The sequence below is a fragment of the Ranitomeya variabilis genome, chromosome 1, assembly GCF_051348905.1.
Source record: "Ranitomeya variabilis isolate aRanVar5 chromosome 1, aRanVar5.hap1, whole genome shotgun sequence".
Classification (NCBI taxonomy): domain Eukaryota; kingdom Metazoa; phylum Chordata; class Amphibia; order Anura; family Dendrobatidae; genus Ranitomeya; species Ranitomeya variabilis.
This window is the reverse complement of record NC_135232.1, coordinates 978,522,466-978,550,175: the sequence shown is the minus strand read 5'-3', so window position 1 is coordinate 978,550,175 and position 27,710 is coordinate 978,522,466. Positions and strand designations below refer to the sequence as shown.

General features: G+C 40.7%; 1 protein-coding gene across 2 annotated transcripts in view; it reads left to right on the top strand.

Annotated features, from left to right (window-relative positions):
- PDGFC (platelet derived growth factor C) overlaps nucleotides 1-25,062 on the top strand; it is a 392,151-nt gene extending 367,089 nt beyond the window's left edge. For both annotated transcript variants that reach the window (XM_077279398.1, XM_077279399.1), the window contains exons 5-6: nucleotides 17,428-17,645; nucleotides 23,795-25,062. In XM_077279398.1, coding sequence (XP_077135513.1) covers nucleotides 17,428-17,645; nucleotides 23,795-23,911 — 335 coding nt within the window. In that variant the 3' untranslated portion in view covers nucleotides 23,912-25,062. The remainder of the gene's footprint in view (nucleotides 1-17,427; nucleotides 17,646-23,794) is intronic.
- The last annotated feature ends 2,648 nt before the right edge of the window (nucleotides 25,063-27,710 follow it).

Here is a 27,710-nt window from a genome sequence, read left to right as displayed (position 1 = left end):
ACAATGTAATCTAATTCTACCGAAGTTGTAATGCTTGCTGCACAATGTGTTACCAGTGTAGTCATTTCTATGATAGGATGTCTGTTAGACCAAACTGACAGTCTAAGCTAAGCACATAGGCCCCGATTCATCATGAATGGCGAATGTCCACGCCGGTCCTGATGAGGAGGCATGTTGGAGCAGATGCTCTTGATTCATTAAGATGAAAGAAACAGATCAAACTGGTTTTGGTATTGGAAAGCTGTGACACAAACAATTTTTTTTTAAAAAGTGCATGTAAAATGTTAAGTGCAAATGTCTTTTTCAAAGGTGTTTTCCCATGAACAAAGTTAATTTTAATTTATAGACCTTGGAATGTGTTAAAAATAATGTTCCTGTGCTGAGATAATGTCACAAATGTGTCCCTGCTGTGTACTGTGTAATGGCCGTGTCTGACTGTACAGGAACAAGGTCTAATCATACCACAACTCCTGGGCAGGGGAGGAAGCAAAAGAGTATACAGACAGGACAGCATGCAGGACAGCTGATTCTTTCTGTGAAGTAAAACATTGTTTAAAAACAGGCAAGGAAATGTTTTACCTCACAGAAAGAATCAGCTGTGATCCACTGCTGTCCTGTCTGTATATGCTCCTTTGCTTCACCCCTACCCAGGAGATGTGGTATGATCATACCATGTCCCTGCACGGTCAGACACAGCCATTACACAGTCCATAGCAGGGGCACATTTATAAGATTATCTCAGCACAGGGATATTTTTTTTTACACATCCAATTGTGGAACTTATTTTTATTCCAAGATGTATTGACTAAGATGGAGTCTGTTCATGGTAAAACTTCTTTAAATAGAGTTTATCAAATTAATCAGAATGTTTTTGCACCCATAATACTGACATTGAAATATATAATTCATCCTGAAAAAGATGAGCCCAAATAGGACTACACTGTTAAAAAATTTAAAAAAGTAAAATATAGTTTTCCGAATGAGCAGATGGCTGTAGATTTTCCATCTCTTCAACCTTAACTATTCAGGAGAATGGGATCATAGAAGCATTTTTGCTCAATTTGCTATCAATGAGACAGCTGAGATAGCTGAGTATAGCTATGTGGGGTCGGCCATGAGGTCGGCGATCTTCTGAATCTGGTATCGGAATTCCGATACCGAGTTCCGATATGTTTGCGATATCGGAAATCGGTATCGGAATCCACATTTAAGTGTAAAATAAAGAATTAACATAAAAAATATTGATATACGCACCTCTCCGGAGGCCCCTGAACATCGCCGCTGGTAACCGGCAGCCTTCTTTGCTTAAAATGAGCGCGTTTACAGCCTTCCATGATGTCATGGCTTCTGATTGGTCGCGTGCCGCTCATGTGACCGCCACGCGACCAATCACAAGCCGTGACGTAATTCTCAGGTCCTAAATTCCTAATTCTAGGAATTTAGGACCTGAGAATTACATCACGGCTTGTGATTGGTCGCGTGGCGGTCAAATGGGCGGCCGGCGGCCACGACCAATCACAAGCCGTGACGTCATCTAAGGCCCTGAACGCGCTCATTTTAAGCAAAGAAGGCTGCCAGTTACCAGCGGTAAGGTCCAGGCTGTGTCGGAGAGGTGAGTATATCAATATTTTTTATTTTAATTCTTTATTTTACACATTAATATGGATCCCAGGGCCTGAAGGAGAGTTTCCTCTCCTTCAGACCCTGGGAACCATAGTATCCCATTGCACTGCATTGGGTTTCGTGTTTCGGCCGACCCCGACTTTTTTATAGGATCGGCCGATTTCACTCGACCCGACTTTTGAGAAAGTCGGGTTTCGTGAAACCCGACCCGATCCTATAAATATAAAAGTCGCTCAACCCTACTCAGCTGCAGTTCATGTAGGCACAGGAAGTGGTATTGCTGAAATGTCCAGGCTGGTTTATTTAAAACTTCATAATCCGCTCAGGATAGCAAACAAAAGAACAGCCTTTTCCAGCACAAAGTGAAAACACAAAGTAAAAAGTCTATACAACATATAGCTGGTCCGTCCGCTCAGGATAGTGTCCGGTTCTTTAGGCCTTAGCACAGACCTACACACAGGCGATCCACACATCTCCAGCTCCAGACACTGAATGAGACACCCCCTTGGGGTTGGGATATGTGAGCAGTCATTCCCGCCATCTCTTATGACTGCTCGTAAAACCCGGCCCTGGAATAGCCTGATAACTCTCTCAGCACCATATGTGCTGGAGCATGCTTCCTAGCTCACATCACCGCAGCTAATAACTGTGATGACACATACAGTGGGGCAAAAAAGTATTTAGTCATTCAGCAATAGTGCAAGTTCCACCACTTAAAAAGATGAGAGGCGTCTGTAATTTACATCATAGGTAGACCTCAACTATGGGAGACAAACTGAGAAAAAAAAATCCAGAAAATCACATTGTCTGTTTTTTTATCATTTTATTTGCATATTCTGGTGGAAAATAAGTATTTGGTCAGAAACAAACAATCAAGATTTCTGGCTCTCACAGACCTGTAACTTCTTCTTTAAGAGTCTCCTCTTTCCTCCACTCATTACCTGTAGTAATGGCACCTGTTTAAACTTGTTATCAGTATAAAAAGACACCTGTGCACACCCTCAAACAGTCTGACTCCAAACTCCACTATGGTGAAGACCAAAGAGCTGTCAAAGGACACCAGAAACAAAATTGTAGCCCTGCACCAGGCTGGGAAGACTGAATCTGCAATAGCCAACCAGCTTGGAGTGAAGAAATCAACAGTGGGAGCAATAATTAGAAAATGGAAGACATTCAAGACCACTGATAATCTCCCTCGATCTGGGGCTCCACGCAAAATCCCACCCCGTGGGATCAGAATGATCACAAGAACGGTGAGCATAAATCCCAGAACCACGCGAGGGGACCTAGTGAATGAACTGCAGAGAGCTGGGACCAATGTAACAAGGCCTACCATAAGTAACACACTACGCCACCATGGACTCAGATCCTGCAGTGCCAGACGTGTCCCACTGCTTAAGCCAGTACATGTCCGGGCCCGTCTGAAGTTTGCTAGAGAGCATTTGGATGATCCAGAGGAGTTTTGGGAGAATGTCCTATGGTCTGATGAAACCAAACTGCAACTGTTTGGTAGAAACACAACTTGTCGTGTTTGGAGGAAAAAGAATACTGAGTTGCATCCATCAAACACCATACCTACTGTAAAGCATGGTGGTGGAAACATCATGCTTTGGGGCTGTTTCTCTGCAAAGGGGCCAGGACGACTGACCCGGGTACATGAAAGAATGAATGGGGCCATGTATCGTGAGATTTTGAGTGCAAACCTCCTTCCATCAGCAAGGGCATTGAAGATGAAACGTGGCTGGGTCTTTCAACATGACAATGATCCAAAGCACACCGCCAGGGCAAAGAAGGAGTGGCTTCGTAAGAAGCATTTCAAGGTCCTGGAGTGGCCTAGCCAGTCTCCAGATCTCAACCCTATAGAAAACCTTTGGAGGGAGTTGAAAGTCCGTGTTGCCAAGCGAAAAGCCAAAAACATCACTGCTCTAGAGGAGATCTGCATGGAGGAATGTGCCAACATACCAACAACAGTGTGTGGCAACCTTGTGAAGACTTACAGAAAACGTTTGACCTCTGTCATTGCCAACAAAGGATATATTACAAAGTATTGAGATGAAATTTTGTTTCTGACCAAATACTTATTTTCCACCATAATATGCAAATAAAATGATAAAAAAACAGACAATGTGATTTTCTGGATTTTTTTTTCTCAGTTTGTCTCCCATAGTTGAGGTCTACCTATGATGTAAATTACAGACGCCTCTCATCTTATTAAGTGGTGGAACTTACACTATTGCTGAATGACTAAATACTTTTTTGCCCCACTGTATCTCCCCTCAAGGACCCGTCCAATAGCCATCTTACATTATATACATTTCCGTAGATTTAACATATCTGTCCTGGGAACAAATCCTATTTATACAGTATGTATGAATGCAATTTCAGGACTATTTCAGACATGTTTCTTTAGAAAAATACATTTTTATTATTTTTATTATGTCCTGCTTTCATTCATTGTTGCAGTTTGACAAACCAAAGTATGCTGAGGGTCAGGTATTCTATGTGGATTTACATTAAAGGAGTTATCTAGCACTACATTAATTTTTTACTGAGCATCTAAGAACTAACAAGCAGGTAGTTGCTAACTACTTACCCGTTCTGCTCACCGCTGATGTCTGACACCATAGAGCGATCACAGATGACGATGCTGCTCCCATTGACATCACGTTGACAGTGCAGTGGCCTCTGTTCCGTTCTACTTTGTTGATGGGGTGTGACTGATGATGTTATGCTAGTTAACGCCGGCTAACCCTGCATAGCTGAGGTAAGCTGGCTGTCAGTCAGCATGACACTGACATGCACCATCAATAAAATAGTTTGGAAGTGGAACAGTGATTCTGTGGATGTGTAGCAGCTGAATCGCCGGCAGGAGCGGTCAGTGACTATTCTGAGCCGGAGCTGGATAGAAAAGGCAGGTACTTCTAACTACTTACCAACTACATGCCTGTTAGTTTTTGTCTACTTTTTTGCCTGTTTAGCTCTACATAACCCCTTTAAATGTTAAATAAAATTCAATGCATATTGATAGGTTGGTTCCTCACAATTTACCATGTGCCCCATGGTAATTAATATATTCTGTTATCTGTTTTCACAAACAAATAGTCATTAAATCTCACTGCCAAAGCATCGCTTCATGAATTTCCAGCCAATACATCATTATCACTGACACACTGTTGAAGTCTGACTATGTGAATGTCTTGGCGGAATCATGTATATTTTCCGAAAGGTGAGAATGTTTGAAGTGTAAGTAGAATCTACCATAGTTGCCTAGCTGGGTAATTTATGAATATGCTAGTGTAGAGGAAGAGAATAGAACAAACCATGGAGTAAAGCTTTTATATTAGCATTTCTATAAAACAGATAACTGGATGTACTCAGGAACAAGTCTCAGCACCTATAGAGCAAAGGAAGCAAGTGGCTGCCGCGTACAGAGATCTATGTGCTCAGCTTTGGAGTCTAAACACAGTCATCCCTTCCCAAGCCTTTCCATTGACCTATGAGACATCATGTTGGTTAATTTATATTACAAATCTCTATATTGATCCTTTCTTTATTGTTTCCCTGTCTATTTATTAAAAATATCTATGAGAACAGAAAATTGAAGACCTCATTCACACTTGTCTATATGATGAGTACTTTGCGTCCATTTTTTTTTAAAGAGTAACTGTCGTATTTATTTCTATTGCATACATCAATAGTACACGTGAATAAGCAACTTTGTGCAATAAAGACAATATATTATACCATGCTATAAAATATACCAAGAAATTAGCTTCTTCCGACTTTGAGATTGATCTTTCGTTCTTAATTCAAGATTTGTTGTCAATGAGGACAGATTTTCCAATTATTGAGATAGGAGATGACAGTTGGTGCTTTTAAATCTGTATAGAGAGGAGGGGGACAAAGCTAGAGGCAGACACAAATATTCCACTGTAATTCCTACTGAAACGACTGTTAAAGTTCTCCATACTTCATGAGCACCAACTATCACCTCTTATCTCAGTAAAGGGGTGGTCTGTTCTAAAATGAAAAGTCTGCAGTTACTCTGTGTGAATTATGAATCGCACCAGCGCCCGAACTGTGTGCTGCGAGGATTTGCTGGTTTCTGAGGCGGGACCGGTGGTGATGTATGCGATAAGCATTATCCCGGGCAGAAGCCGTCTAATGGGTGCGGCCTCATTCCATACACTTGTATGGAGTGAGGCCACGCCCATTCGTTGGCCACACCTACTATATGACCTCATCATATAACGCATATATCACTGCAATACTCGTTTGAGAAACTGGCAAATCCTTGCAGCACACAGAGCATGCGCTGGGGGGATTGACTGCAGATGTATCACTTTAGACACATTTTACCTGTGAATTTAAAAGATCAAGACAAAGAAGCAAATTTCTCTTTACTGAGCAGACTATAGCATTATAAATTACCGTATATACTCGAGTATAAGCCGAGATTTTCAGCCCACTTTTTTGGGCTGAAAGTAACCCTCTCGGCTTATACTCGAGTCATACCCAGGGGTCAGCAGGGGAGGGGGAGCGGAGCTGTGTAATAATACTCCCCTGCTCCTGGCACGGTCCCTGCACATCTTTTCCCCGGCACTGGCAGCTTCTTCCTGTAGTGAGCGGTCACATGGTACTGCTCATTACAGTAATGAATATGGACCCCACTCCAATAGGGGTGGAGCTGCATATTCATTACTGTAATGAGTGGTACCATGTGACCGCTCACTACAGGAAGAAGCTGCCAGGGAACAGACGTGAAGGGACTGCGCCAGGAGCAGGTGAGTATAACGTAGTGCGCGATATTCACTTGCTCACCGTTGCACCGTTGGCGCCGCTGCGTCTTCCACGTCCTCTGCAGTGACGTTCAGGTCAGAGGGCACGATGATGCGATTAATGCACGCCGCCCTCTGCCTGAACATCAGTGCAGAGGACGTGAAGACACAGCGGCGGTTGGCGGTGGAATGGGGAGCAGTTGAATATAGCAAGTGCCGGGGGCCTGAGAGGTGAGTATGTCATTTTTTTATTTTTTTAATCGCAGCAACAGCATATGGGGCAAATATCTGTATGGAGCATCTTATGGGGCCATGTGCAGCATTATATGGGGCAAATATCTGTATGGAGCATCTTATGGGGCCATGTGCAGCATTATATGGGGCAAATATCTGTATGGAGCATCTTATGGGGCCATGTGCAGCATTATATGGGGCAATTATCTGTATGGAGCATCTTATGGGGCCATGTGCAGCATTATATGGGGCAATTATCTGTATGGAGCATCTTATGGGGCCATGTGCAGCATTATATGGGGCAATTATCTGTATGGAGCATATTATGGGGCCATGTGCAGCATTATATGGGCAAATATGTGTATGGAGCAACTTATGGGACCATGTGCAGCATTGCATGAGACAATTATCTGTACGGAGCATCTTATGGGGCCATGTGCAGCATTTGTGCAGCATTATATGGGGCAATTATCTGTATGGAGCATCTTATGGGGGGCGTGGCCTATGCCTGGTGACATGAGGACATAGGAACCGGGTGCTCCTGTTAAACCCATATAATCCGACTTAATCAGCTACAGATATGAACCATTGAATCCCGGATTCCATCCTATCATCATCCTAAGAAGCTACTGGATCACTTGGAACCAAGTTTGATCAATTTTGGACCTTTTTGAGACCTTTGTGGCCTACACTTCCTTGTAGGCCTGAAGCCAGGGGCTACATTTTTACAACTGGGCCGGCCTCTTCCTCATCCTTCTAAGAAGTCCGTGACATCCAGAGAACTTCCCATACCCTCTAGGACTGCACAAGTTGTACCCCTGAAGAGAGAGGGGGCACTAAAGTTCTCTGTGAAGCATACAACAGCGCGATACAAAAGGTCGCAATCCAGGGACTGAACCATCACAGTCTTCCCGCCAAGGCTCTCACAGCTATAGGACTCACATCAGGAGTGATTGGACCCCTGCACCCTCGCAAGAAAACACAGCTGACGAGGATCAAGTTCTATACACTACAAAGCCATCGGGCTTTTCTAGCCCCTACCTCCACCACAGGTACCAGCTCTGCCCATCACTGGTAGGCGCTCGCCCTTATCGGAGGAGCCGCAGCCACCCCCCTCCCCCCGCTCACCGGCACTGAATCTCCAGGCGCAGTTTACATCAGCTGTGGTATCCGGCTGGAAGCGCGGCTCCCTCTGAAGTCCCGGCACCACTGTCATCCTCCTACTGGGAGTCTCAAAGAGCATAGATAAGTGTCGCGCATTCACTTACACAGCTACACTGAGGAGGGGGCGGGCGGCGGCATTTGTGAGTTGCGGTTGCAGAGGCAATCCGCTGAGGCTCCGGTGCAGTGTTTCACCCCTCCTACACTTACAGACAGGCAGGGGGGCGGGATATCTATCAGAAGAGACCAAAACACAGAGGACAGGTCAATGAGAGTATTCCTCCAGTCCTCAAATCCAGATTAACGTCCTCCTGAGTCAGTAGTCCCAGGAGCATCATCCAAGCTAGACATAATTAGCGCTAATATATCAATTATCCAGCCTGCTGCATTAGCCTAACTGTTTATTATACTCATCTTTTTAAGGAGAAGTCTATTATCCTCTCTTTCCCGAGAGTGTGTATATGCTATCACAACACAAGTGAGAGAGAAAAAAAAAAAAGGGGGTGGGACTGATCTTGCCTTATAGGTTTCCCAAATCACACCCCATCTCCAAAATGAGCAACATCAGAAATAAAGTGTCTTCCCCTGCCTCAAAAAATCCTAATCCACCAAAAAGCAGTAAAGCTTTCCCACAACATCAAGCTACTAGAGATAGAGCTAACACTACAAATAGAGACACATCTCGTTCACCCCGCAGACTCAATTTTCCCACAAAACAATCCTCCTATTACCAAAGCTCACCAGTAGTGTTGAGCATTCCGATACCGCAAGTATCGGGTATCGGCCGATACTTGCGGTATCGGAATTACGATACCGAGATCCGATACTTTTGTGGTATCAGGAATCGGAATCGGAAGTTTCCAGTGTATGGTTCCCAGGGTCTGAAGGAGAGGAAACTCTCCTTCAGGCCCTGGGATACATATGAATGTGTAAAATAAAGAATTAAATTAAAAAATATTGATATACTCACCTGTCCGGAGGCCCCTGGACATCACCGCTGGTAACCGGCAGCCTTCTTTGTTTAAAATGAGCGCGTTCAGCACCTTCCATGACGTCACGGCTTCTGATTGGTCGCGTGCCGCTCATGTGACCGCCACGCGACCAATCACAAGCCGCGACGTCATCCCTCAGGTCCTAAATTCCCTTCTAGGGAATTTAGGACCTGAGAATTACGTCACGGCTTGTGATTGGTCGCGTGGCGGTCACATGGGCGGCCGCGACCAATCAGAAGCCGTGACATCATGGAAGGCCCTGAACGCGCTCATTTTAAGCAAAGAAGGCTGCCGGTTACCAGCGGTAAGGTCCAGGCTGCGTCGGAGAGGTGAGTATATCAATATTTTTTATTTTAATTCTTTATTTTACACATTAATATGGATCCCAGGGCCTGAAGGAGAGTTTCCTCTCCTTCAGACCCTGGGAACCATCAGGGATACCTTCCGATACTCGAGTCCCATTGACTTGTATTGGTATCGGTATCGGATCAGATCCGATACTTTGCCGGTATCGGCCGATACTTTCCGATACCGATACTTTCAAGTATCGGACGGTATCGCTCAACACTACTCACCAGATAATCTGGGTAAAAATAATCAACCTCCCGCAGAGATGGACACAACTCAAAACCTCAAGAGAAACGCTCCAGGAGTATGGGGAAATGTTTGCACCTCCTCACATGAACAATCTGACTCTGATGTAGAATCAGAGGACACTTCTCCAAATCCCTCCCCTGCCAGAACCAAGGCTAAGAAAAATCCCTCAAACTACAACTACGAAAAAGACTTTCCATCCTTAGGGGGACCTAAAGCAGGTCTTGAGTCGCTACAGGGAGATGTACTATCCTCCTTGGTCAACCTAACTGAAAAAATTGAAAATATGAGAAGAGATATGGACAAAAATTTTAAAGATCAAAGACAACAGTTTGACCTCAAATTAGATTCTATGTTCGAAAAGTTCTCCTAAAAAATTTCCATCCATGAAGAGAGACTTCAAAAACTCAAACGCAAATCTGCAGACTCGTCTTTTGACATACAGGAACTCTCTGCAGAGGTCCACAATCTCAAACTCAAACTCGCAGATGTGGAAGACAGAAGTCACCGCAATAATTTAAAGATACGCGGCATCCCGGAGAGTGTCCCACCAGAACAACTTTCCGACCATATCAAAGATATTTTTAAGTCAGCAATCCCAAATCTTTCTCCATCTGATCTCGAGATTGACAGGGCTCACAGACTTCCACGGCCCCCAAAACTAGCAGCCGACATACCCAGAGACACAATCCTGAGAGTACACTTTTTCCAGACGAAGGAAAAAATCCTAAAGTGTCTTAGAGAACAAAAAGTGTTTCCTGACCATTACAGTAGCCTGAAAGTCTTCCCAGACCTGTCAAAATCTACATCGGACGCTAGACGCTCCTTTTCCAACATCACCTCTGCCCTCAGGGATTTAGAAATCCCGTACAACTGGGGTTTCCCTCTCAAACTCCTAATTCGTTACCAAGGCAAAACTATTCCTGTCTTTACTCCAGAGGAAGGCTCCAATTTCCTAAAGTCCATCTCAAGACCAAGACAAAGTAATGGAAAATGATAAGTTACTTTACTGATTACTAGGTTCTTCTCATGATTACAATTGGTTTCGCTTTTACCCGTCCACGAGTAATACCCCAAGTGTTTAGTAGCGGTTCACTATTGAGTGATGTGCCTATGTTTATTGTTCATTGCTTTTATTCTGCTTCATTTCACAGGTCGATTCTTGTTGACTACTACTGATTGTATTCTAGTATTTGAATATTTTCTATAATTGTAATTGTTTGTTACAGGTTACACAGTTATTTACTAATCATTATTGCACCTTATCTAAATTAGATCTATTATGAGCTTTAATCTGACCTCGTACAACGTGAAAGGCTTGAATAGCCCATGGAAGAGGTGATATCGCCTGTATTCAGGAGTCTAAATTCATGATTAACAATCATCCCAACCTTAAACATAAGAAGTTCCCCCATATTTTCAAATCTTGCGGCCCTCAGAAAAAAGCTGGAGTAATCACTATGATTGGTTCTTCCACTCCCTTTGAAGCTATAAATGAATACAAAGATGACAATGGAAGATACCTTATCTTAGTCTGTAAAATTAATGAACAACTTTGCACCCTAGTTAACATATATGCTCCTAACCGTCACCAGATTCGCTTTCTAAACAAACTCTTGAAAATTATTTCTAATGTTAGAAAAGGAGAATTAATTCTCATTGGAGACTTCAACATTACACCGGATAGTTCTGTAGATTCTTCTTCACACATTCGCAGTCCCTCGGAAAATGTAAACCAGTGGATTTTTAAAAATGAACTATTCGACACATTCCGATGCCTTAACACGTCGTCAAGAGAATATACTTTCTTTTCTGACATCAACCAGTCCGCATCTCAGATTGATTTAATCCTTACGGACATGTTCACTCTCCTCAGACTTCTGAAAGTTTCCATAGGTAAAAAGTATTTTTCTGATCACTCACCAGTCCTTAGTCTAATTCAATTAGGCCCCCCTCTCAAGAAAGCCAACATGTGGAGATGCAACTCTAATATTATTCACAACCCCATTCACAAGCAAAATATAGAAAAGGCCATCTCTCAATTCTTTCTAGACAACAAATCCTCTTCTACCAACCCTTTCAATAATTGGTGCTCCCACAAGGCCGTACTTAGAGGTACCTTCATTGATATTTCGTCTAAAATTAAAAAAGAGACCAGAAGAAAAATCTTAGAAACCCAAACCCAAATTCAGAATAAAGAATCAGAAATATTAGCCCATCAACCTCAATCTTCCTCTCTCCAATCTGAACTTTTAAATCTGAGACAAAAACGTAAATCACTAATTTGCATTCCTTATGATGCCGCAGTAAAATCCTCAAAATATAAACACTACTCCGCACTAAACAAAGCAACATCTTTTATGTTCAAAAGAATAAATAATGAAATAATCCACAACAGAATCAACAGAATTGTAGCCACCTCCAAAAACGATATTTGAACTCATCCCCAGGATATAGCAAACGAATTCGCTCAATTTTACCAAAAATTATATAACCTCAAACCATCCTCCTCCCCCTCACAATCCAATCTTTCAGGTATTGAGGAATACCTCAAATCAATAAATCTCCCATCTGTATCAACCGATGACCTAGCTTATGTGTCTACTCCTTTCTCCCCCACCTAAATAGAAGATACTATCAACAAATTATCCCTTCACAAATCCCCAGGTCCTGACGGATTTAATAATTCATACTAGAAAACCTTCAGTAAACTTTTATCTCCCCACCTTGCAGAAGTCTTTAATTTTGTTGCAGAGCAGGGATTGTTTCCAAAAGAAATGCTTAAGGCTTCAATTGTCCTAATACCGAAACCAAAAGGAAACCCTGAACTAGTGACCAATTACCGTCCCATCTCTCTTATCAATACAGACATAAAATTATTCTCCAAAATAATAGCTAATAGACTGAGCATCTTTCTCCTGAATCTACTGGTCAAGGATCAAATGGGTTTCACCCAAGGGAGACAACCTTCAGACGCCACAAGGAGATCAATAAACGCTATTAGGTACGCTAACTCAACCAAAACTCCAACAGCTTTAATTTCATTTAATGCCGAGAAGACTTTCGATCGGATAGATTGGGATGGCATTATATTCCAATCCAAGTGCAAAAATACTCTCCAATAACCATACCTCGAACTCCTTTGCTATCACAAATGGCACCAGACAGGGGTGCCCCCTGTCACCCTTACTTTTCAATCTTGCCCTTGAACCCCTAGCCGAATGCATCCGCAACAATGACCAAATCAAAGGTATCCACACCCACCATAAGGAGCATAAAATCAGCCTATTTGCAGATGATATCATTCTGACACTAACTGACCCTCAAAATTCTGTATCTGAGGTTTTCAACGAATTGGACAAATTCTCAGATTTATCTAACTATAAAATCAATCAGTTAAAATCAAATATTCTCCCCTTTAACCTTAATACTAAACAAATAGATGCAATAAAGAAAAAAACATCCCTTAACTGGTGTGACAGAGAGATCCCCTACTTAGGCATTACTCTTTGTAACAAACTCCATCATATGATGAAAATAAATCTGAGAAAATTGTCAGAATCAGTAAGTAAAGACTGTTCAATTTTTAAAGAGAAAGAACTTTCATGGTGGGGGAAAAACTACACTCTAAAAACGTTTATCCTTCCAAAAATCCTATATGTTCTCCGATGCCTACCTCTGCCCATTCCTGTCATACTTTTGACAAACATTCACTCCATGTTAAACACATTCTTGTGGGGAGGAAAAGGGCTAGGATTTCTACCCTATCATTATACAGGAAAAAAGGGAATGGGGGCATGGGCCTTCCCAACATTATTGCCCACTACCAAACTTTGCTGATCAAACAAAGCACTCACTGGATTTTTCAGCACGAGCCTCAGGCTTGGTTCGACTTAGAACTATTTTTAAATAATGGTAAACAACTAAGAAACGTTATTATCCAAGCAATCTCCAACCACTTTCCCAACCTTAATGCCCATCCTTTATTCCTTGCCATTGCCCAAGCATGGCGCAAATTCTCCAAACCAAGGAGACGGACACACAAATTCTCCATTCTGAAAAACTTACCCCTCACTCTTATTCTTAGCCTCACTAACAAAACTCTCCCCGCCATTTGGTCAGAATTGAAAATTACAAAATTGGGGGAAATTCACAACGGCTCCAGTTTCCTAGATTTCGTATCGTTGAGGAAAAATTTCAATGTCCCCTCTTCCCTGTTCACAGAATTCATTCTCCTAAAAGATAATGTCCATGCATTCCTCAATTCAAAAATGAACTTCACCCATGCTTCCATAAAAGTCCTAAATAACCCGTATCATAAAATTTTCTGGAGCCATGGCTTCCTTTACGACTCCTTTAACAATGAAGAAAGTTTGTCAAAAAGCCCTTACATGATTACATGGGAAAAAAGCCTTGACTCTACTTTTTCCCCAGAGCAATGGGAAGAGGCTCTCTCCATAACTTATAACTCCACAATCTCATTTCCGCTTCAAGAGACGCACTTCAAAATTATCAGCAGATGGTATCTTACGCCGGCAAAAATGGCACACTTTGGTTCCTCAACCTCAGCCTCACCCCTCTGCTGGAGAGATTGCGGCTTCAAGGGAGACCTAATGCATATGTTTTGGGATTGTCCTAGTGTCAAAATAATTTGGTCTCGGGTTTCCAGTATTTTCAATAAACTTTCCAATAAAGTCATTACCCTCACCCCTCAAATGGCCCTTCTATCCCTTAATCTGGGCGAATTGGATTTGGCATTTAAACCTTTACTCATCCATTTATGTCTTGTAGCAAAAAATACCATCGCTTTCCACTGGAAAAACAAAACACTCCCAAATCCGGATATCATTTTACAATTATTTCAACAACATAGATCCCATGAACTGAATTTCGCTCTGATCAATAACCAGTTTGGCAAATTCTACAAGAAGTGGAGCAAATGGGATAAGGCCTTTCCGCCACCCATCACTTAATTCATTCATCACTAACTTCTAGGTGCAATATCGTTCAACTGTACATTTCTGTTTATTATCTAATTGTTAAATTGTTGTTAACATATGATTGGCCTTAAATGGCTTGCAATCTTATTTCTTCTGTATATGTTTACTTGTTTACTGGTGTTTGTATTGTATGTTGCTATCCTACACTCCCCTCCTTTCCCCCCATCATATCCTTCCCCCCCCCAACCCTTCTTCCCCTCCCCACCCTTTAACTACCCTGTTTATTGGAAAACTTAATAAATCTTTGGAAAAGGAGCATCTTATGGGGCCATGTGCAGCATTATATGGGACAAATATCTGTATGGGGCCATGTGCAGCGTTATATGGGGCAAATATCTGTATGGAGCATCTTATGGGGCAATGTGCAGCAATATATGGGGCAAATATCTGTATGGAGCATCTTATGGGACCGTAATCAGCATTTGTGCAGCATTGTATGGGGCAAATGTCTGTATGGAGCATCTTATGGGGTCATAATCAAAATTTGTGCAGCATTATATGGGGCAAATTTTAATATGGAGCATCTTATTGGGCCATCATAAACTGTATGGAGCATTATATGGGGCATATTTTGTATGGAGCATCTTATGGGGCCATCATAAAGTGTATGGATCATTATATGGGGCTCCTGATTCAATATGGATATTCAAAAACAATTAAACTACTGATGTCTCAATTCATTTTACTTTTATTGGTATCTATTTTTATTTTTGAAATTTACCAGTAGCTGCTGCATTTTCCACCCTAGGCTTATACTCGAGTCATTAAGTTTTCCTGTTTTTTTTGTGGCAAAATTAGGGGGGTCGGCTTATACTCGGGTCGGGTTATACTCAAGTATATACGGTAATAGCCACGTCATAGTGGTCCAGCTATGTCTCTGTTGTCCCCAATATAACAACTTTCTGCCAATATTATTGCTTCTAAATCCTCCAGGTTTCTAACATTAATGTACAGTACATACATACATTTTATATTTTTTTTTACTGTAATTCTAGTACTCCTCTCTGTAGTAACTGGTTTAACAACTCCTACCTATCATGGCCATTAAAAAATCATTCCCTTTATAGTTTTTATCTTCTTAATATATTGCAATCATTATATTATATAGCACTGTGTACTTACAATTTTTCGTTTTGCCTTTCTACCCAGCTAATTCTTTGCTTTTCTCAGATCTATGTAGAAACAAAAAGTCTCTTGTCCTTGCATTTATCATCCCCCCTTCAATTCCTGACCCAGCTGCTCCCTTCTCCTCCTGCCATGGAATTTTGCAGTGATGACTCATACTGGGAAAATTTACCTCCTTCTGTTTCTACATTGAGATTAAGGTACCGTCACACTCAGCGACGCTGCAGCGATATAGACAACGAGCCGATCGCTGCAGCGTCGCTGTTTAGGTCGCTGTAGAGACGTCAAACACAGCAGCTCCAGAACGATGCAGGAGCGATCCTGTGACGTAACGGTGACTCACTTATCGTTCTCACAGGTCGTTAGCTCCATGTTTAACATTGCTGACATCATTGCTTTTGCTGTCAAACATGACGATACACGCCGATCTTACGACCAAATAAAGTTCTGGACTTCTAGCTCCGACCAGCGATATCACAGCGGGATCCAGATCGCTGCTGCGTGTCAAACACAATGAGATCGCTATCCAGGACACTGCAACGTCACGGATCGTTGTCGTTCTCATTGTAAAGTTGCTGAGTGTGAAGGTACCTTTAGAAGGATTCAGCTAGTCAGTTAATCACATTATGTCATAAGCCTAATGGTAAACAGAAAAATTAACTGGGTAGAAAGGAAAAATGAGCAATTGTAAGTACACAGTGCTATATAATATGACGACTGCAATATATTAAGAGGATGAAAATTTTTATGGGAGTTTTTCTTTAAATGACCACCGATCGGCTACAAAAAGCTGATCGTCATTCATTATAGCCTATATAGACGAGCTGACTACGCTTTCATATGCAAAGAATGATCATTAAAGCAGCCCCTCCGTTAATGGTTTTATTCTCTAAACCTGTGTAAATGTTAGCATAGTGGAGAGTGAGAGTGGTAATATACTCACCGATCACGGTTTTCTTCAGTATTCAGCAATTCAGACTTTCCGTATCACACTGGGCTCTCTGCATGAGCTGGAGGCTTCTTTACTGTGTGAGCATATGGAGATTGGTTCTGACACTCCATAGATTTAAATATAAAGAACCTGGCACTCAACTTGGATTAAAGTTTTTTTTTATTCTGTAGTACGGTCAAAAAAAAAAAAACCTTTAATCCACGTTGAGTGCCAGGTTCTTTATATTTATATGCATCTGGTTTGGGAACCTACCTGTGCACCAAAATAGCAGTGCTCACGTGTTTTGTTTCACTCCATAGATTTACACCGATAGCCTGGGGACAAACAAGCGTTTTAAAAATTGGTCAAAGCTTCATCCAGAAAAGTGGGATGATTTTTTTCTCACTTGTCATCCGGCTGTGTGCTGTCCGTATACAATCCATTTTTATACTCAGCAGCTATTAATCATTCCCAGGACCATGTATACATGGTACAGAATGGTATTGTAATGTATTGGTAAAAATTGGATGCGTGACTGTGGCTCCAATGGCATCCAATTTTTTTCTTGCACCTTTGCGATTTTGGAGCGGAATCTCTGCATGTTGCAATTGACAGATTCTGTCATTGACTAAATTTGGCCATCAGCATTGCCCCATTGAGTAATATTGGCTCGAGTGCTCTCTAATAAAATATAATCTCGGACAGCACTCGTGCGATTTCTATGTGGTGAGAGTGAGTCCTATAAGCCACTTGTGGATCTCACACAGCACAGTGAGATCCAGGGAATCTGAATTGCTGTCATGTGACTCAGGGGAATGAGGGAAGAGGACAATTGATGATTTTCTCCCCCAGAGAATTGGAAACTATCTATATGTAAACTCTACACTAAATGTGAATGTCGCTTTCGAATTTTTCAGTTATTTGAGATTTCATAAAGCAAATAGAATTCTCCTACAATAATTGCATCTTTCTTTTTTCTATCTCGCTAGTGCTTGACCTGAGTATTCTGAGAGATGAAGTGAGGCTGTACAGCTGTACGCCACGTAACTTCTCTGTGTCTTTACGGGAGGAGTTAAAAAGGACAGATGCCATATTTTGGCCAAGTTGCCTCCTAGTGAAACGATGTGGAGGAAACTGTGCATGCTGCAGCCACCATTGTGGTGAATGCCAGTGCACCTCGACTAAAGTCACCAAGAAGTACCATGAGGTATGCATTTGTTTTCTCTTTCAGCATTCTAAGCTAATTGAAGTTGTTTAATATCATTTTTGGAAACTAAGGGTTTTTTATCATATATAGAAATATTATTTTAAAAGGTTTTCCAGCAAAAAACAACATTTATTAAATAAGTTTTAATTAGAACGTTATGAAGCATACTAGTATGCTTTACTTCTTAAAGGTGCTGCGATCTTCAGGTACAAGCTCCAAGTCTGGGTCTTATTCTGGTTTGTGTCCGACAGGTTTATGTTTCCTCTGTTGGCACATAACAATAAATAATAATTATTATTTTATTTCTATGATGTCGACATAATCATCAGCGCTTTTACTAATCAGAGGGAACTTGTGCAGCAATATAACACATTATAGACAATCTATAAGGAAGTAGGAGTGACACAAATGTAAACAACACTTGCAGTGTATGGTCCATATATCAATATCATAAATAAGTGTACTCAAATAAAACTACATGAACCGATCATCAGCCAGTATATTTATAACTATGGATGCAAAATGCTATTGAATACATGGAGATGGAGAGTGAGTGTGGAAATAGATGGTAGAAGGAACCATAATCTTAGAAATAGTTCAAAAGGAATAACAGGCTAAAGGAAAATGTTTTAGAGCATGATTAAAAGTATGGATATGGGAACTAACCAAATTTGTCTGGAGTAGTACATTCCAGACAACTGGTGCAGCACAAGAGAACTGTGGGAAGAGGGAGGTTTGGATCATAGAGAATGTTAGTTTTAGATATTTAACAGAACAGAAGGTGGTAGACAGAGACTAGGGAGGGGATGCAGGGTGGTGCACAACTGTGGACATATTTTTTGGAGAGAGTGATAAGTTTATATTGTACTCTGTAGTGGATGGTCAACCAGTGAAATGAATGATATAGGGTGGAAGCAACAGATTAGCGGCTGGACAGAAATGTGACACTGGCTTTTGCATTCAGAATAGAGAGGAAAGAGTTTAATAAGAGGTAGACAAATTAGTAGAGTTTCAGTGGTCCAGGCGAGAATTAATCAGAGCAACAGGAAGAGTTTTTGCAGTGTCAAAGGTAAGCAAAGGTCAGATTCTTGAGATGTTTTTTGAAGTGCAGGTGACATGAGTGAGTGATTGAACATAGTTTGTGAGGGAAAGTTCTGAGGCATATATAACCCCAAGACAGTAAATGTGTTACTTAAGAGTTATGCTCATGAAAATGGCAATATCGAGTTTAGGTAGGTCAGTAGAGGGAGGAAGCACAAGAATTTGTTTAATTTTGGAAAGATTCAGTTTTACATAGAGGCCAAAGCACAAAATGCAGTTTTAAATGAAGGTCCTCATTATTAAGGGAATAGAAATCCAAACCTACAGGGCCCTGTATGAAAAAGAGATTGCCCCACTCCCCTAAATCATAACTTAACTGGGGTTTATCACAGTTGGGAAGCTGAGTTCAAATTCCCTAGCCACACACAGGCCTCAATACTGCCACACCTGTTCTCAATCAAGAAATCGCTTAAATAGGACATGTCTGACATAGTGAAATAGACCTAAAGTTCCTCAAACGCTAGTCATCATTACTCGCTCTAAAAAAATTGTGGAACAAATGAGAAACAAAGTAATTGAGATCTATCAGTTTGGAAAAGGTTATAAAGCCACTTCTCAAGCTTTGGCACTCTAGTGAACCACTGTGAGAAACATTATCCACAAATGATGAAAATATGAAACAGTGGTGAACCTTCCCAGAAGTAGACGGCCAGCTAAAATTACCCCAAGAGCGCAGCAATGATTGATCCAAAAGGTCACAAAAGACCCCACAACAACATCCAAAGAACTGCAGGCCTCACTTGCCTCAGTTAAGGTCTGTGTTCAAAACTCCACCATAAGAAAGAGAATGGGCAAACATGGTCTGTATGGCAGGGTTCCTAGACGAAAACCCCTGCTGAGCAATAAGAATTAATGCTCATCTCAGTTTTGTCAGAAAACATCTGCATGATCCCCAAGACTGTTGGGCGTAAACTCTGTGGATTGATGAGACAAAAGTTGAACTTTTTGGAAGGTGTATATCCCATTACACCTGGCATAGAAGTAACACAGCATTTTAGAACATCATGCCAACAGTAAAATATGGTTGTGATAGTGTAATGGACAGGGGCTGTTTTCTTGCTTCATGACCTGGAAGACTTGCTGTGGTAAATGGAACCATGAATTCTGCTGTCTACCAAAAAACCCTGAAGGAGAATGTCCAGGAATCTGTTTGTGACACCAGGCTGGAGGGCACTGGTGTCATGCAGCAGGACTGTGATCCAAAACACATCAGCAAGTCTACCTGTGGATGGCTTAAGAAAAATGAAATCAATATTTTGGAGTTGCCTAGGCAAAGTCATAACCTTAATACGATTCAGATGCTGTGGCATGATCTTAGAAAGGCAGTTCATACTCAGAAACCCTCCAAGTGGCTGAATTACAACAATTTTGCAAAGATGAGTGGGCCAATATTCCTCCAGAGAGTTGTAAAAGACTCATTGCCAGTTATGTCAAATGCTTGATTGCAGTTGTTGCTGCTAAGGGTGACCCAACCAGTTATTAGGTCTAGGGGGCAATCACTTTTTCATACAGGGCACTGTAGGTTTTGATTTCTTTTTCCCTTAATTATAAAGGCCTTCATTTAAAAACTGCACTTCGCGTTTACCTGTGTTATCATTAAAAATTTAAATTTGTTTGATCATTTTGGATGTTGGATAGTGAGGTCATGACTGTAGTGAAGGCTTGTTTGGAACGGTAAAGGTCCGGTTATATGTTTTAAGCATAAACTTATAATAGATGAAGTCTTCCTCTAAAAGTGATTTTATCCATAGATGCTGACCTAGAAATTCACTGCATGAAGAGAGTGGAGCTTCATCAAAGGCACTTTTCATGTCTTATTATAATGTATCAAACCTAACTTGTGACGGTAGAGGGATGAGATTGGGGCCAAGGATGACTGACAATTCTTCATAAGTGGCTGGGCATTGTTTGCATGTAGATTTCTATAAGTGCAGTTTGTGTGGGTGTCTTAAGTGGGGCAACACATTTCTACAGAGAAAATTGTGGTCAGAGAATAGGAGAGAGGACTTAGTATAATCATACATTAACCTCTTCACCCCTGGGCTATTTTCTGTTTTTGCATTTCTGTTTTTGGCCCACCTTCTTCCAAGAGCTATATCTTTTTTATTTTTCCATTAACATGGCCGTGTGAGGGCTTGGTTTTTTGTATTTTTGAACAACACCATTGATTTTACCATTTATTGTACTGGAAAACGGGAAAAAAATTGCAAGTTCGGTGAAATTGCAAAAAAGTGCAATTCCACAATTGTTTGTAAAAAATTACATCATTTTCCAAGACCTGTAGCGTCTCCATTTTTGTGATCTGGGGCTGATGAGGGCTTTTCTTTTGCGTGCCAAGCTAATGTTTTTATTGATACCATCTTGGTTTAGATACAATGTTTTGATCGCCCGCTATTGCATTTTTATGCAATTATATTCTGGTGTTTTAATTTTTTTCCTCATTATTTACAGATTTTATTAATTCTTTTTATATGTTGATAAATCGGGAAATTCTGAACATGGCGATACCAAATATGTTTTTTTTTAATTGCTTTGTTTTGAAGGGGCGAATGGGGGTGATTTAAACCTTTATTTTTTATTTTTTAATAATTAAAAAACTTTTTTTTACTTTTTACTTGCTTCAATAGTCTCCATAGCCCTGCTGTGTGTAGGTAAATGATCACTTGCTGTGAGCACCAACCGCTGGCCTGTGCTCATAGCTATCCAGCTATGACAACCACAGAGGTCTCCTGCACACATCGAGCTGTCATGTCAACCCTTCGGCTACCTGCGGGTGCCAATGGGTGAGATTTGTGACATGCTTCCGGCCCGAGCATGTTAAATGCCGCTGTCAGAGGTTGACAGCGGCATTTAACATTTTAACAGCCGCAGGTGTATCGTGATTCCACCTTCAGCTGTTAGGGGACATGTCAGCTGATGAAATCAGCTGACATGTGCCGGAAAATATGTGTGCTCAGCGTCAGAGCCCACATCAAAATAGGGGACTTGACATGCACAGCGCATGTCATGAAGGGGTTAAATAAAATTGGGAGAAAACCAGGCTCAGTGTATTCCCATCTTCATTTGTATGAGAGTTTGTAAGCTGTGAAAGGCCTATAGATGATATTTGAGATACATGATGAGTGGAAGATGGGAGAGTACATTATCACTTGGGATCTTAAGTTTCCACATGACAAAGAATGAGAACATCACAGACTGGAAGGTGCAGAAGCCGTAGAATGGAAGGAATGAGCAGATGCTTCAGTGATTTGTGAAAGCATCTGCTGTATTGTAATTTGGCATACGTTGGGAGAGGACGAATAGGAGTGTTTTAAGTATATGAAAAAAAAATGGGGTGTGCACAAGAGATGGGAGGAGAAAGGAACTGATGTGGATAGAGTGGACGAAATGTGAGAGAGTGGTACATTTGAAAGAAAGTAGCAGCTAGAGCATAGATAAAGATATAAGAACATAGATATTCAAAACACATTTTACAGCACAAATGAACTAGAAACAAGTTTGTTTGAATATCCTGCATAGCGGCCTCCTGCCTCACTAACTGCCAAGTTTAACTACTGTGTACTTTACTTATGGCACTTAGGCTAAGTTCACATTAGAATTCAGGGGCTTGGCAAAGGGCTCCCGCTAAGCCCCGCCTACTTCTGCATACTTCTGCATGCGTCCTGCTTACCTATCTTTAACATAGGGTACGCAGGACAAGCGGATGTATGCGCATGTATACAGATGCGTTGTTTTGACGTGCCCGCCAACCGCACAGGAAAGCAACAAGTTCAAAAATTCGATTTGCATGAAACAAAATATAATAACAAAATATAAAGCCGGTAGTAATATTTTAGATTCTGAAAACTGGAAAGGGCTACAAAGCAACAAACTATTAAAGTGAACCCGTTAGCAGGATTTTGCAAAGTAAATTACAGAAACTGTCAGGTTGGCAGTGTTAAACTAATTAAAATGATACCTGGGGTGAAGAAATCCGTCTTGTAGTTGCTGTTTAATCAGTGTGTGAAGTTTTCAATTAATGAAATTCTTGTGCTTTGGGGCAGCATTTGAGGCAGAGTCTTATCTTCCTGTTGTAAGCCAGAGAAACCAAGGAAAGACATGCACACAATTCGCCTCTAAGCACAAACATGTTCCTCATCGTAGAGACAGACTGTTTGTGCTTCGGGGGTAGCATGCGGCCAGGTCTTTCCTTGGTTTCTCTGGCTAACAGCAGGAAGATAAGTCTCTGCCTACAGTCCCACCCCGGAGCACCGGCATATTATTAAGTGAAAACTTCTAACACAAGAACCACAAGACGAATTTCTTCACCTCATATATCATTTTAATCAGTTTAACACTGCCAACCTGACATTGTCTGTAGTTTACTTAGCAAAATCCTGCTGACAGGTTCGCTTTAAGCAACAAACTATTATACTCACCTTTTCTTTTCTTTCCTTGTATTTATTTCACTGGCGCAGCTCCCAGCCCCAGTTCTCTATTCATACTCCTCTTCGGCTTTCTTCTATTTAAGTATCTTACAGTACTAATGTTGACTAGGCCCCAAGCGGTACCTAGGGTAGTTGATACATCATAGATGTGACCACGTTGAGCATAGTCAGCGGCAGCATCGGAAAACTCAGAATAAGAAGGAGGCAGAAGAGGAACAATCAAGAGAGCCAGTGGAGAACTCTTGTGGTGCAATACATATAATATACACATATAATAGTTTATTTCTATTCTAAGCAGATTTGATTGATAACGAATTTATTAAATGAGAATTTAATATTCAAGCCCAAACTTGGTGACTCTGAATGAACAGAATTTTGGGAGATTTGCCCAACTCTAGTTGGCTAACGGAGACAAGGGAAAACATGAATGTATTGTAACTCCACTCTTCGCTCATACTCATAGAGAGAAATATGGACTGCCACAATAAGACATATAGAAAGGGGGATGTATTAGTGATAACTGTAAATATTATGTATGTTTCATGCACATTTGATACTCCAGGTATTGTAATATCTTTGTACTAATGTTATTAATTTGTCATTTTTGGATCCTTTAAATAGGTTCTACAGGTAAAGCAAAGGACTGGTTCAAGAATACTGCAGAAGTCATTGACAGACGTGGCTCTGGACCACCACGAAGAGTGCGCTTGCCAGTGCAAGGGGAACACTGAAGGATAAATGGACGACGAAATTAATCAATATTTAAAGCACATACAAGATATTGCTATTTCTCCTGGGGAATAGCACTTTTACACTGTAAACAGGGAAGTCTGTTTACGGGCTGCCAGTCTTGCAGATGTTCAACTATGTCATTATGAGAGGAGACGTTGGATAAATCCTTCCATTAACATTTGTTTGGTCTAGACACCACATCATTGAGAGGGTATTAGTCAGTATGGCTGCCCTTTAATATTACTTTACACCGATGAAGCCCTACATTAGGACATGACAGTCATACTAATATATAATGTCTACTGGACAGACTTTGTGGAATTCTGCTACAAGACTGACCACAGCACTGCATACCATCATGGTGGAAATATATTCTGTTGTTGATGTCAGCTTTGAAATCCCTGTAAAGACTATTTGCATGATGTAAGCATTTTTCGCGGGGTGGGATCAGTTACACCGAGTCTTGTAAGTGTGACTAAGAAAGCGAGGGTTTTCCCTCTAAAACCTCATGCAATCATTTTCAACTGACCTTTCATTTCTTCCTACAATGTGCTTGGACCAATGCATATATTAATCACATCCGAAGTAGACAGATGCCTCAATCCAGCTAAAGGCTTTTGTTGTATTGTATTTTTCATTGTGTTACTTTTGTACATTTTATATTCTTTTCAATTATATCGATTTGCTTTTTCTAATTGTGTTAATTTTATCTCTTTTTACATAAATATTTAATGTAATGTCTTTTTGAAGCTTAGATAAACTTTTTGTGTAATTCATTATTATTTTCTTTCATCTTGTTAAGCCCAGTTGAATTATGAACAAGCTGTAAGAGGTGGGTATTTGTATATGGTGCTAAAAAGTGAAGTATCTGGGATTTACATTGAAAAAGGAAATGGCAAATGGAGTAAACATATTGGTACTGAGCTGCTACTGAACGGTCTTAAATATCTGATATGTAGTTTCTCTAGACAAAAGAATATGATGCAGTCTCATCAAACCTCAACATGTCTCTGAGTTGTTTTATTGTGACTCTTGGCTGTCTCTTACGTCCAATTGCAAAATCATTATCTGCAAAGCAAAACCATGCAATCACCATTGTTTGCCTATTAACAAACCACATATTAAAACTTTCTCCTTTAATAAAAAGATAAAAAATGTATCTTACATTTTCTCATGATTTATTGCAGATATATATTTTTTACAAACCTGTACGGATTTTTCTGGGAAATGTTATGGAATATTGACTTTTTTTTTTGAAAGTCAAAAACCCAAGACTATTGTCTATATAATGTATACATGTATTTTAATACGAATAGAAATTTGTGACATATTACATATTTACTATAATTTTACAAAAGTTTTCACAGGATTCCAAAAAGTTAAAAAGGTTGGATCAAGATTGATTGTACACACAATAGGTTCTACACATAATTCTACGCAGATTTGGGAACCAACTGGTGGGAACCCAATTAATCTGAAAAACAGGGGATCTGAGAACCTGTTGGAATGGAGCCGTGGTTGAACATACACACTGTTGCTCCATTTAAAGGGACTATCTGGGATCCGAGATTTTTTTTTACAATGTACCTAAGCATTAACAGGCAGGTACTTGTGCTGTCAATTCAGTGGCTTCCGCTGACATCGCAGCAGCTTTTTTTCCTGGCTTCCAATCATCATGAAGCCAGCAGTGATACCCCATCACCAGAGCAGTTCGGAAGAAGAGCTGCTCTGTTGACATGGAACAGCTGAATAAATGACTCTGTACCAACGTCGGGGACAACAGTTATGTAGTTAGCAACTACCTGACTGTTCGTTTTTAGACATACAGTGAAAAAAAACATGGACAACTTCTTTAAATTCTGCCAGACTGATAAGCATAACTGAGCACAATACTTTGCAGTCACATAGAGTGTAAATGCAGTGACAGAGAAGATACTTAATTGCCTCTCCTTTCAAACATGGGACTTATGAGGCCTGTTCTCGTGATTAATGCAGATCCCAGTAAATAACAACCCAACACTATCATGGAATTGGAAATGTAGCTTTGCTCGATGAAGTGAAACCTAATTGACAGCTATTATCATTGTATTTTTTTCTACAATTAGTCCTTCCCCTAAGTGAGAGACAGTTTTTGATCAGGGTTAAGCTAGTCATCAATGTACCTTGCTATGGTCAGCAATTTTGTGAGGCAAGTATGTTGTCTATTATATTGCATGTTAGTCTGAGCATTGTATCTGTATCATCATTTTAAGGAAAATCAGTGCAACGTGATGCTGTGATTTCCCCATACACACTAATTGGCTGTCTTTTATCAATCATCCCTTACTAACCTGTACACCTAAGAGAGAGCTGCTGCCAAATGCCTCTGGAGAACAATAGTATCGGCAATTCAACAGGCCAGATCCTTCTTAACCCGACATCATCTGTTGGCAGAGAATTTAGTGGCCCAACATCAGTGTATTTAGGCAACTTTAGTTTAACGTGTAAGTTAGATGTTCCCGCATACAGATTAACTCCTTAACCCCTTAACCCCCAAGGGTGGTTTGCCTGTTAATGACTGGGCCAATTTTTACAATTCTGACCACTGTCCCTTTATGAGGTTATAACTCTGGAACGCTTCAACAGATCCCGGTGATTTTGACATTTTTTTCTCATGACATATTGTACTTCATGGTAGTGGTAAAAGTTCCTCGACATTACTTGCGTTTATTTGTGAAAAAAATGGAAATTTGGCTAAAATTTAGAAAATTTAGCAATTTTCCAACTTTGAATTTTCATGCCCTTAAATCACAGAGATATGTCACACAAAATACTTAATAAGTAAAATTTCCCACATGTCTACTTTACATAAGCACAATTTTGGAACCAACATTTTTTTTTGTTAGGGAGTTATAAGGGTTAAAAGTTGACCAGCAATTTCTAATTTTTGCAACAACATTGTTTTAGGGACCACATCACATTTGAAGTCACTTTGAGGGGTCTATATGATAGAAAATACCCAAGTGTGACATCATTCTAAATACTGCACCCCTCAGTGTGCTCAAAACCACATTCAAGAAGTTTATTAACCCTTCAGGTGTTTCACAGTAATTTTTGGAATGTTTAAAAAAATGAACTTTTTTTCACAAAAATTTACTTCAGATCCAATTTGTTTTATTTTACCAAGGGTAACAGTAGAAATTGGACCTCAAACATTGTTGTATAATTTGTCCTGAGTACACAGATACCCCATATGTGGGGGGGAACCACTGTTTGGGCGCATGGCAGAGCTCGGAAGTGAAGGAGCGCCGTTTGGCTTTCCAATTCAAAATTGGCTGGAATTGAGATAGGACACCATGTCACGTTTGGAGAGCCCCTAATGTGCCTAAACAGTGGAAACCCCCACAAGTGACATAATTTTGGAAAGTAGACCCCCTTAGGAACTTTCTAGATGTGTGGTGAGCACTTTGACTCACCAAGTGCTTCACAGAAGTTTATAATGTAGAGCCGTAAAAATAAAAAATCATATTTTTTCACAAAAATTATGTTTTCGACCCCATTTTTTTATTTTCCCAAGGGTAATATGAAAAATTGGACCACAAAAGTTGTTGTCCAATTTGTCCTGAGTACGCTAATACCCCACATGTGAGGGTAAACCACTGTTTGGGCGCATGGCAGAGTTTGGAAGGGAAGGAGCGCCGTTTGACTTTTCATTGCAAAATTGACTGGAATTGAGATAGGATGCCATGTCTCGTTTGGAGAGCCCCTGATGTGCCTAAACAGTGGAAACCCCCCAATTCTAACTCCAACCCTAACCTGAATACAC